We start from the raw sequence: 12,862 nt of genomic DNA, 5'->3' as shown, positions 1-12,862 counted from the left end.
ATTTCACAATGTTATTTCACAATTACAGTAAATAAATATCACTGTGCCCGCAAAATTTCAGTGAGGATAAATGAAAATTCAATGAAGTTTACCATTTTGTACCATTATTTGAATTTTTGTGATTTTGGAATTGAAGTTTTGTAATTGAAACTCAATTTTGAACTTGGCATAATATGAGTATCTATCTTCTTGATTATATCTAATCAATCAGAGAAGTATTTATCTATTATCATGAAAAGTGATCTGTTATCCTAATCATCTTGCTTAAAGTAATAAAATAGAATATTTAAAATATGATTCTTAATTCATTGTAATTTTATCTCAATGGATTTTTAAATTGAACTCACTATGGGATCCTTTATTTTTTGTAACTAGCAAAAACCTCACATTATTATGATGTTATATTTTCACAAGCTCTCACAAGTTTTTGCAAAATAGGATATTGTTTAAAAGCAAAAAAAACATGTTTTCACTTTATATCTTTTTGGACACAATGTCATTGATATGAACAACATATTATGATTGACAAAATCGAACATAATTTTCATTAACAAAATTATGCATCATGTTGTCGATGTTTGACAATGTTGGGGTCAATTTTTCTCGAAATATCAGTAAGGGAGATAAAACTGTAAATGAGTCAAGTTGAACGAAATAGCATGTTGTTCGAACTTGGCTTAAAAGTCAACAAATTTCAAAACATATTCAAATTTGACTTGTTGACATAACAATTCAATCTCGAATAAGTTTTTAATGAATCGAACTTGAGTAGTTAAATTTTTTATAATACATATATACTTATTGAGCTAAATATTAAATTGTTCAACTTTGACTTGAGAAAAGAATTTTAAAATATGTTCGAACTTGGCCTACTTATGTAACAAATCGATCTCATACAAACTTTTAATAAATCTTAATTAAATGTGAGTAGCTTGGTTCGTTTGGACACCTATTCATCTTTGGATAGGAATTCATGCATTTAATCAACTTTCCCATACAACATGCACAATAGGTGTGATTCCACTTTGGGGTGAATAACCTTCAATAGTTTTCTATTTCTGCTGTAAGGATTGACCTTAAGTAGATTACTGCGGTCTTTGGTTAGGAGATTTGAGGAGAGATTTAGAAAGGGAAATGAAAAAGGTAGGGGAAATGAGAATAAAATATGTTTAAATTTTACATAATTTCACACCCATTTTTCCTTTTCCTTTCCAAACCCCAGCCAAAATCCTCCAACCAAACACAACATACCGTTCCATTTTGAGGTAAAAAACCTCAAAAAGTTTTATATTTATGCCATAAGGATTGACCTTGAGTAGGTTACAGTTTCAAAATTTGAAAACAAACTCTTCGAATAATAATGAAAAAAACAACAACAACAATAACAGTGACTGTACTCACAGAAGCAAAAATTAAAGATCAAAACCCTCCACCTGGTTTGTTGAATTTGAACTCATCTAAGCATTAGAGTGCAATAAATAGAGGGAAGACAGCGTGCCCGTTTGATAGAGTTGTGAAAAAGTGATTATAAATTATAACTTAATAGATTATAACTTATATCTGTGAACATAAATTGTTAACCTGTTTAGTGCAACTGTGACATTATAAATTTAAGCGGCAGAGTAGTGTTTGGTTGATAAGCTGTAAAATAACTTTTTACTGTGTAATTTTCATTTTTGCCCTTATATAATATAAAAATGATTATTTTGTCATTTTTTTTTTCAGTTTTAACTTAAAAAAATATATTTCATTAATAAAAGTTAATATAATTAGTATCAATTAATACAAAAATTAATACATTTGATAAAAATGTAATGGTTGTAACAATTTTTTTTCATTATAAATTAATTAATATCAATTAATATTAATAATCAACAATTGTTATTAATTAGTATCAATTAATAATTAATTTATTAATAAATAATACCAATTAATATTGATACCAATATAAAAATTATTGATTTTTTTAATTTATTAAGTAGTATTAATTAACATTAACAATTCAATGTTATTATATTTTTTAATTATAAAATAACATTTTATTATAAAATTTGCTCATTCTTCTTCTCTTCGTCCGTATGTCGCAACAGCGAACGGCAAAACACGATCTAAATGACGGCAAAATGATGGACCAGAGAAACAATTGTGGCGAAACGACGGCGAAAAAGATCGAGATCACAATAAAGAGTGAGTAAACAGAAATCTATTCATGAAATGAATAGAGACAAATATTTACATATATACACGATGCATGTGCGATTTCCAACAACAAAGCAGATCGAGGAGCTAGGGTTTCACCGCCTCTAATTCGTGTGTGAGAGGAGAAGAGAGAAAACTGTTGTTCGCCAGAAATCACTAGAAAATCACCAGAAATTGCCAAACACCTTCGTGCAAGAGACAAAAATGAGTGTTTTTTTGTTTATATACATAATACACTTGTAATAACTTAAAATTGTGAAAGGCATTTAAGTCATTTTGCCCTTCAAATTGCAACTGCTCACTTAAGCTAATCCGAAAAACTTCTTTACTCTCACTCAAAGAAAACAAAAAACTATAATCTATATTATTATGCTAAATCAAACACACGAAAATACCTTAAATTAAGTTAAAAGCTAAAATAAACTGACAATAAACCCTACCAACTAGGGTCAACATCTTATTCTTTTAACTTAATACCCTTATCTTTCTCCCACTGCAAAGTTCTGCATAAATGTTTCTTGAATCATCTTAAAGTGACATTTTCTTTTCTGAATAAATGAAACAATGAACTGTACATTAGCAGCCTCGCCAAGCTTTCATCGCTTTTATACTAAGAAAACACCAGCTCCTTAAGCATCAGATGGTGTCAACTCCTGGACAATAAACAAAAAAATCTAACCCTAAAAGTACAGTAAACATTTAAGTAAAGCCAACTGCATTTTAACATACAACTGGAGGGGGAAAGAAAAAGGGTATATTGGTCTCTTCACTACAATTCTGCTGCTACCAACATTTTGCATTGGAAGACGACAGGGAGTGATTGTGCCGGACAATAAATTAACAATAGGGAGGCACCAAAACTTGATATATTTACATCCCCAGGGGCTCAAAGTTCTACTTCATGAAGATCATCCCCAAAACTGCCACTATTCCTCGGCAAAGAAGGTTCACTAGGCATAAATGATGATGGTGACATACCCAATACCTCCCCTAGAGGTTTTAGTTCAGTCCTCTGTGGAGAACTATATGCATCGCTAAAGCTTCCACTCCACGAAGCTGTTCGCCTAGAATGAGATGAAAGGGAGCCATCACCATTCATCATTGTCCCCTTGTTTGAAATGGTGTCCATGCTTGGAAACCTTTGCATTGTCATTGATGATGGAGGTGCAGGAGAATGGAACGAGTTATTCGCAGTGGGTATTGGGGAATTTTCATTACGTGCCGTGGTTTCTTGCATGCTATCTGTGGTAGTAGTATTAAATGTCTGTTCATTTGACGATACTGGTGTGGGAACAAAAAATTTTGGATTGACGCCACTAGCAGGTTTGGTGGATGGAACCAAAGGTGACTGGAACAAATTTGTTGGATTCCCACCACCTTTGTTGAAGGTGTCGACGTACCTGCCAAAAAAATCCCGTTCAAAAATATGTTATTACATTTGATATCGAAAAGAATGGGAAAAATAATTCCAGGACAAGTACGGGCCAGCTTGTAACCACAGAGAATAATATGCAGCCAACTCTGCCATTAAGCCTACCAGCTCAGAATGTAGGGAAACACATCCTAGCCATTTTTCAAATCTCAAGGTCGGTGTAACTATGCCAAACTTACGAGGCTCACTGTATTTTTTCCAAATCTCAAGGGTGGTTAGTGTAATTTACCCTAACTTTTTACCAGGAAAAAAAAATTAAAAGCACTGATTGTCAAATACATGTATATTAATGATTGTCAAATTATCCATAAATACATATTGAATGGCCTTTGCCATATATCGTCGGAGTTCTGGAATTGTAAAAGAATGTAATTGGCAACTGGCCACCAAAAAGGTCACCACTTAGTTTTTTGAATCTCTGGGAAGAAATCAAATGATTAGATTTGAATATTACTAGTCCTCAAGGTAGAGAAGGTAATCAAAGTTAGAAGACTAGAACCCAAGCATAAAGCACAAGCTCAGGCAAGGAAACACAATTACTAGTTCTTGGCACCTGACCACCAAAAAGTCACCACCTGGTTTTTCGAATCTCTAGGGGAGAAATAAAATGTTCAACCTTGATTTGAATACAACTAGTCCTGAAGGTAGAGAGTTTTCAAAACTTAGAAGACTAGAACCCAGGCGTAAAGCTCAGGGGAGGAAAAACAATTATTAGTTCTACGACCACTATTACCAGTACTCAAGGCAGCGAGCTTATGCAAACTTGAGAAAATTGAACACGTATCTAGATCCACCCTATCTTGGCAGGTGTAACACAGACATCTATGCCACTGGTAGAAACTTTTGTGTACCCAACGAGTATCTGTTGGAGATAACTATACTAGCAACCAACATATAATGCAGCATCAACATATATAGAGAAAGTGTTTTCAGAGCTACCTTGATCGGACACCCATCCGTCCACGAGCTGAAAATTGATTTGTAGCAGGTGGAATAGGTGGAATTCCTGAACCGTGTTCCAAAGGAGAAGAGCTTTTAAATTCTGGGCTTCCATCACTGAGAGACCCTTCACTTTTTAACACACTTTTCAAGTTGTAGTCTGACATTCCATTTTGGAATGCCGCAGTTGTTGGCGGAGGTGGTGGGGCGGTTTGTTCAGCAGGGAGTTCAGCCCCTTCCTCCACCCATCTCTTGAGCTTTTCATCATAGTAAAATTTATTCTTTTCACCCAACTTTGCCTTCAGTAGCAATGCAATGAAAACAACGAGTGAACAGGGAAACCAAGATATTTAATACTTCTTCCAATACAAAAGATTATGACGGAAATATAAAGAACTCAAGAACCTACCTGTTTGTCCTGACGGGGCTTTAAGACTAACCCCACAGTCTTTTGCAAGAGCTGTGAACCAAAACTGAAACGACCAAAGCGGGATACACCACTCGAGGCTGACGCTTTGCCTTGTGCGCTGGATGAGGTTGCTTCCTTCGATGGATCTACCTGATCCTACATCAAGTTGAGAAGACCCCATTTATATGTCACCAAGATCTTGAGAACACTCATACATCAACCAATTTGTAATAAAGGTAGGTTTCTAGTATGGTCAGAAATCAAAAACCTGTCTCGGGGTTCTGCCAAAATCTGGCTCTGAAACACTTCTGTTATGCACTGTCATTCTATTGCCATCAGCTGTCCATTCACTTATGGGCTCTATTGATGCTGAAGGTATTAGTGATGACATTGCCATGGTTGATTGACTAGTTGATACTCTAGGCCCCATGGTTTGGTAATAATGTTCACTAGCCTGTGCAGCACCCTGTGATGTTGATGGTACAGGCGGAGGTAGGCCCCCAACAACACGATGAGCTGTACTATCGAAAAGATTGAGCAATTTGCCCACTAATTTTGCCGGAGCCAAGTTTGTGGAGTATCCACCCTGCAAGTGTGAAGTCCATGCTCAGGGATCAGCAGAGATACCCACATTAATGACATACAAATCAAAGATAGAGAGATATACTTGTTGGTGAGTTCGTATCCTCTCCTCAAGTGATGAGACTAATTGTCTCCATGTGTCCACTTCTGGTGCTCGACCAGTTTTCAGAGATTTCAATAGTGCTTGACAGTACCTGAATTAAATTCGTGATGATAAGAGACCAAAAGCTAAATAGAACCCTCAATGATAGAAAAGGTTTTGTATACATACTTCAATGACTCTGTTACTTTTCCCACTTCAGCCAGCATATGTGCATATACAAACTTATATGGTTGAAATGGTAGCAAGATAAACTGAGTGTTTCCAAGCACCTTAGAATATTCATAAAACTCTGTCCTCTGTCCAAAAACCGAATAAGCCAAATTCAGTGAGATGTCCTTCCAATCCGAGAGAGAGATTGGGGTGTAAAGAACACAGTTATGAATAGCCTAGCTCAAGATTTAAGTTTACTCAACTTAGGTTCAGATTCCTGACAGGCTAGATATGATGTGCTAGGGATCCACAAGTACATTCTGAGTTAGGTTCAGCTATATTCAGCTGCTTAAATGTAAACAACAAATAGACCAGTCTATTCAACAAACGACATATACAAAAGAGAAATTTTCATCATCATTCTTTTAGAAAAATTTTAAATTTTTCATCTTATAAGTTTATCGAAGGTTTAGCCCATCACATTGAGCACTTATGCGTCATTGATAAATGTCAGAGACCTCACTGGCATTCAATGTCTCAACCTACAGAACTTGCAGCATGGGGAAGAAAATCATTCAACCTCCACAACCAGGAAAAATGGCATTGTTTAAAAAAAGGTAGTTCAAAAAATTCTGCAGAATCAACAAACAATACCAAAGATTCTGGATTTTTTTTTTATTGGTAAAAGATTCTGACGGAAATTACGCTATACAGTAGGAAAATGATTCAATTTCTTTGATGATGATGGGAATCTCCAATGGAAAATAAGTTTTAAGACATTCTTACAAAACATTAGTTTCAAGACACAAACATGGTGACTTCTAGAAATGTGAACATCTAAGGCTGCATCATATGCCATTTCCTTTGAGCTTTCAGTTCAGTTCCTGAACCCAATCATAGGGTACCAAAGCTGAACAGATTCTAACTCCACCAATTGAATTAAAGAGTACAGAAGAAGATGAGAAAGGTCCCGAAATTTAAAAGAAGGTAAGGTCTCTTCCATTAAGCAGCAACTCAATGAAGTTAGATATGCAGAATCATATAATTTACGGAAACCTTATAAACAATCTCCCTAAATAATGCATGGTTCCAGGAGGAGACCATAATAATTATCCTGCAACCTCCAAAACCCTTCAGGGTTGGACAAACAACCAGAAGTCTAGAAGACTAGAAACTACTGGCCAAATTTTAAGTATAGAAACATGCATGAAAAGAAAAACGTTGTTATTGATATTTTTCCATCTTTTCAAACACGATAAACACCTACGGAGACAATAGCAGTTGAGTGGCACCTGAATAGCATCTGGACTAGCATATGTTCGAGGGAATTTCCAGTGATCTGCTCCAATAAGACACAATCTTGCACTGTCCGAATATGGTTCAAAGTTTGCTTCTGCAACTAAGTAACAAATGTGTGCCGCAATAATCTGAATCATAACTTTCATGTAAGAATAAGCCACAAAACAAGACTAAAAAAAATGTAGAAAGAATGAAAATAAGTTCACTTAAAATCTTGAAGAAGAGGAATAATATACAGAATGTACCTCACTTCTCTCTTTCCACAGGCAATCTCCAAGATGAATAAGCACGAGTTCATCATCTTTTGTTCTATTAGCAGTTATTACTGCCAAATTCTCTTCCCAATCGTCTAGCATAACATTAGTGCCATACTGAAGTTCACAGCAAAAGAGAAAAAATTGAGGTCTGAGCTTGCTGAGCTAAATATATCCACAGGAAAAAAAATTGTAAAATCAAAACATATAACAAGGACAACATGGACAAGATTGGTCTCAAAGCTTATTTCACCTTTCCCAGTCAAACACTATCAATGACGGCTCAAATATAAAAAATGGGAGAACTTCCATATGATCCAAAACATAAGGTACACATTATGAAGTAATTGCAAAATTTCAATACATATTACCTGCGCAGGCTGTGGAGACATATTTACAGCACCAGGAATGCTGCCACCAGACATGTTGTCTGTAGAAAACACATCTGCTGGTCGACCAGCAATTAGCAGGCATAATGTCCGCAAAGGTGAGCCTGTTACTAGCTGACGAAGCGCCATTTGCTTCACAGTGTCGACATAAAACTGCATTGAAACAGCCCCACACACACACACACACACACACAGATGCTTTAGCAAACTGACAAATCTTCACCATAAAACCATTGGCAAAGCTGCAAGGCAAGCATAAAAAGCACAAAGAAAACAATACAACCAACCTGATCACCAAGTTGTGCGGCAAGAACAAGTGCAGGACCCCATAACTGACCCTCGGTTGCACAATGTAAAGCCTCTTTCTTTCTACCAGAAACCAGAAGACTTTGTACCTCCGCAGCAGTTGCCTAAAATGTATGTCAATAACAATTACTAGCAATGTATTGCAACAAGTAGAGTAAATGCATACAGAGTGAGTCGTGGAATACCTGCATCTGTCCTTCAGATGGCAATTTCTGCAAGCAGTGGGCAAGAGCACCATAGTCACTGAATTGCGCACCATTGCTATTGGCAGATGTAAAAAGTCTAGAAACGGCAGATTCTGGAGCATCACTTTCCTATTAGAAATACCAAAGCCAAAAAATACTAAATAACATATTACTTAAATCTGTAGACAGTTGTTGATGAATTCAGTTGCTAATGAAGAAAAAGTAAGGACCACTTTTTTTGGCAAAATACCATAACAAGTCAGGTTGACATTAATGTTGAAAAGTTATCATCAAATAACCAGAGATTGAACTAAAAAAAATTCTCAAAGTGACTATTAAAGCCCACAACACAAACCAAGTCAATACATGGATGCTCCTAAAGTTTTTCACGTATAGTGCGTAGCCTTGTGTTTTTTAAAGTTGACCAAGCCCAGATGTCAGGCTTAAGCCCCTTTACCTTTAAGATGACATGCTACTCCATCATCAGGTCTTAAAAGAAAGAAAGAAAGAAAGAAAGGAGAGAGAGAGAGAGAGAGAGAGAGAGAGAGAGAGAGAAGATGAATAAAAGTTAAGAAAGAAACAAAATTTTCCTGCCTAAGCCCTCATCAACACGCTCCTTTTCACTTTCAAAAGCTTTTCAAAGAGGTCCACCAACCCGAAGTCAAGGAAAATTGCCTAGCAGGGCAGGCACATGGAGACCATTTTCCATTCCATGACTCATCACAAAATTCCAAGAACAAATAGGGGAGGGGAAAAAAAAAAGGGCAGGGGGGAGGGGTTAGGTATAATCCATAATTGATGAGCTTTTAAGAAGTAGACAAGCAAAATTCAATGAACTCCAGAAATGAGAGTGACTTGAATCATTAATGGAAAAAGTATGTACTATTTCCAACATTCCAAAAAGAAATGATACAAAAGCTGCCAAAGCTGTTACGTGGTTGAATGATAACCTGGTGTATAAACAAGTGGGTTGGAGTTTTTTTTTTTTTTTTAACTCATCTTTTTTCTTTCCTGAGAAATGGGGAAGTGTAGGGATATACTTTTCATTCTTACAGCTGATCAAATAAGAAAATTAGTCGTAAGCAACTCTGAAAAGTTTGGTAACAACAAACGAGCGTAGGTTGTAATAGAACACTATAATGACTCAAATATCAGATGCATTCCGCTAGCAATAAGTTAGAACTTGACAATACAAATATCATTTGGAAAAAACTAGACATTAACAACTGATTGTAACCAGTTATATATAACCAAAGGTCAAAATAAAACCAACAGCAAGTTTAGAATGCTTTTACCCCTAATGCAGTGTCTGTGCCAAAAGGAGATCGAAGTTTTCCATAATACTGACATGCTATCTTAAGCAATGAGAGAAGCAACCTCAAAACTTCGCCTTTTCTGTAATCCACGTCAGGAGACTCACAATTTGCAATCCTCTCATCAATCCACTTGTTCACCTCTTTATTACCAACATTCCCTCCAACCAAGGGACCAGGAAAGGACTGTCTGCACAGTGTGTTGAAATAATCAAAGGCGCCCACTGCCATGCTTGATGGGTCAATTTTCTCAGTGACAACTTCCATCAAGCTAAGGACAGAGATTGAGCCTCCTAAAGGATCCTTCACATACAAGAAGCAAAAATTTTTTTTAGCTTTTTCATTCAAGTGATGACATATGATAAAACTTTGCATTATAACTTAAGCTAGAAGAGTTCATGAGCTAACCTGGCTCCCATAGGATGAGGCACTGAGGGAACTATTATCTTTCATCACAATGAGTTTTCCACCAAACCCAAAAGTAACCAACGCATGCGAAGGACGGCCTGCAGATGACCTTCCTGTATTAGGAGCATTAGAAAATTGATGGCCACTCTGAAACGGTTGAGGCGAAAAATTTATGGAATTCTGATTGCCATAGTAATTGTCTGACACATGCATTTGCTCATTCTGCTGCATGCTTGGCTGATTAACCTGCTGGCTGAAGTTTTCACTAGGAACAAAAGATCGTGAACCAGTGGTTGTATAGTCATTATGACCCTGGCTTGCTTTCTCATAAAATGAAAATGTTCCCCTGGAATCATAAGACTTCTGTTGACTGACTTGGTTGTTCGCAGAAAAATTTGAACCATAATTATTCTCCAATTGGTGGTTTCCACTGAGATCCACAGGAGCCTCACTTTTGTCAACATTCTCAGGTTGCCACATATTCACACCCTGCTGATTGTAATTACTGAAAGACCCAAACAAGTTAGAATCTTGGTTTTTCGGAGCAAAGCCTTGAGAGCTGTAGTTTTCCACTTGCCCATAGTCACCAGAAGTTTTTTGATCATTTTCATGGGAAGATGTACCAGTTGATGCAAATCCATTTTGATTTAGCTGATCATGACCTTGAATTGTTGATTGAACAGAGGAGGTGTAGGACTCCAACGAGCGCCACTCTTGGGCAATTGTATCATAATACCAACCGGGGTATTGAGGGTCAAAAACCATATGCGCTGGGAACTCGTTATTCCCTTGTGAAACCTGATTCCAATTAAAGACGCTCTCAGCACCGCCACTCTCTTGCGACACCTGATTCCAATTAGTGACACTCTCAGTCATGCCACTGCCATGAGACAACTGATTCCAGTTAGTGACATTCTCTGTGGTACCACTCTCAGTTACAGTACCCACAAAGGACTGAGCAGTTTGCTGCAAGTAAGAAACCTGTGAATTCCCATCAGAAGCAGCCCAATCACCAGAAAGATTAGAGTCAAAGCTCCCTTGTACATTTCCTGTAGCATCATAACCATCCACTTGGTACCATTGCCCAGTATTTGTGTCATACTTCCACCCCGGATAAAGATTCTCCCAATATTGACTACTATTTAGATCCTGCCCATCTGCACTTTGTCCCGTAGCAGCATCATAAGCTTGATTCTCTTGATTTTGCACGTAATCATAACTATTGCAATCGTAGGTAGTTTTAAGCTCATCGCTGCTAGATCTAATCTTTGATTCAGTATTGAAATTATCCTCCACCTTCCCAGCTGAATCAACAGATCCTCCACCACCATCACCCAGTTCAGTAAAAAAATCCGAGTACGATCCAAACCCGCTACTAACATTCTGCCCTAAATCAGCGTTAAACGCATTCCATTGCACCTCCTTAACACCTGAACCTCCAGATCCCTTACTCTTGCTTATAGATGAATCCGAATTCACCTCCGTAGCAACATCCACACCACTAGATTCAACCCCACTATCCAATTCAAACCCAATTGAATTGGATGACACTAGTGAGCTACTACTCTCTTCAACATTCCCATCCACCGACACCACATTAACATCACCGCGAATTTCTTCTTCCTTAACTTGGGTCTCAGCTTCACTAGCTGAATCTTCAGACCCAGAAGCAACATCAGCAATACTCAAATTGGCAAATGCTTTCGCCTCATCAGAATCATTCATAATGTCGGTATGCTGAACCGACGATGATGAAGTGACCTTGAAGACAACATCATCATCATCATCATCAACAACTAATTTGTCAAAGAAAGCCTCATCCGTCTGATCCTCCAACTGAAATGGAGGATTCGAAGCCATCGACCAAACCCTAACCCCTCTTAGATCCTCCACTCAATTCACCAAAAAACCCACCAAAATTTCCCCAAACCCAGACCCAAAACCTCGAATTGCGAGCTCGTATCGTCACAGAAATCCGAGATCCCAACAAAACCACCGACTACAGCGAAACTAACTCAAATCCAGACAAAACGAAGCACAAAACAAACAAGATCTAGAGTTTTACCAATCACAAAAAAATATATCACACCTCAAATCTGCAAATTTAGGCTTTAAATTCAACACATCGAATTAAAAAAAACACTGGAAATTCATATTGAAAACTGAACTTACCGATTGAGAGACAACAATTTCCGAAGCGAATCGGAGAGAGAGAGGGAAAAGACAAGCCCTCGATTTCCCACCAGCGAGACGGTCTCAAGAGTCTCAACAACCCCGCCAAGTGTCTTTTTATTTTTTATTTTACTGCGTTTCGGTTTTTTTTTGGTTTTGTTTTGTTTTTGTATTGTTTTACTTTATTTCTAATATAGTTTTTTTTTTTTTTTTTTTTTTTTTGGCTAATAAATGTTTGTCATATATTTATTAGATTTGGCTGAGTTTGATGGTGTAGGTTAATATTAGGGTGTTTTGGAAAGTTGGTAAAAAGTTAATTTTTAATTTTTTTTCAAATTTTTTAATTTTTTGGAAAGTGATTTGAAAAGTTAATAAAAAGTTGACTTTTTGTTTTTTTATTTAATATTTATTTATAATGTCAAATCAAATTAAAATGATCAAAATAGTCTTATCCAACATAAGAAATTTATTTTTTTATTTTTTTATCATAAGCCCTAATTTGTAATTTCACACTTGTGTTTTTAGCTCTTCCCAAACCAATTTTATTACATTTTTTGCTACTTACATTTTTGAAAAATGATAAAAAAACGTGATTTTTTTATGAAAGCTTCCAAAACGGCACATTGAAAGTACGAGCAATGCACATCTTACACTATTTAATTTGAGTTAATTAATTGCCTTATTTGATAAAATTAAATTAATTTTACTTTTAAAATTATTGT

General features: G+C 36.5%; 1 protein-coding gene across 4 annotated transcripts; it reads right to left on the bottom strand.

Moving 5' to 3' along the window:
- Positions 1-2,623: 2,623 nt before the first annotated feature.
- Positions 2,624-12,303, bottom strand: LOC114270863 (protein transport protein SEC16B homolog). 4 transcript variants are annotated; one of them, XM_028212495.2, is made up of 14 exons: positions 12,141-12,303; positions 9,969-12,021; positions 9,543-9,863; positions 8,248-8,376; positions 8,044-8,166; positions 7,739-7,909; positions 7,359-7,484; positions 7,107-7,241; positions 5,833-5,960; positions 5,647-5,755; positions 5,248-5,565; positions 4,980-5,135; positions 4,571-4,869; positions 2,624-3,599 (listed from the first exon to the last, which is right to left on the bottom strand). In XM_028212495.2, the coding sequence occupies exons 2-14, from the start codon at positions 11,826-11,828 to the stop codon at positions 3,086-3,088; spliced, it is 4,389 nt and encodes a 1,462-aa protein (XP_028068296.2). In that variant the 5' UTR covers positions 11,829-12,021; positions 12,141-12,303; the 3' UTR covers positions 2,624-3,085. The 4 variants fall into 4 exon arrangements, with proteins under 4 accessions (XP_028068296.2, XP_028068301.2, XP_082752105.1 ...); XM_028212500.2 differs by having other exon boundaries at positions 9,969-12,064; positions 12,141-12,281; XM_082895979.1 differs by having other exon boundaries at positions 4,980-5,129; positions 9,969-12,064; positions 12,141-12,281.
- Between the last annotated feature and the right edge of the window lie 559 nt (positions 12,304-12,862).

This window comes from Camellia sinensis, chromosome 11 (genome assembly GCF_055761805.1).
Source record: "Camellia sinensis isolate YWXY chromosome 11, ASM5576180v1, whole genome shotgun sequence".
In the NCBI taxonomy this organism is placed as follows: Eukaryota; Viridiplantae; Streptophyta; class Magnoliopsida; order Ericales; family Theaceae; genus Camellia; species Camellia sinensis.
Note: the sequence above shows the minus strand (reverse complement) of the source record. Positions and strands in the feature narration are given on the sequence as shown.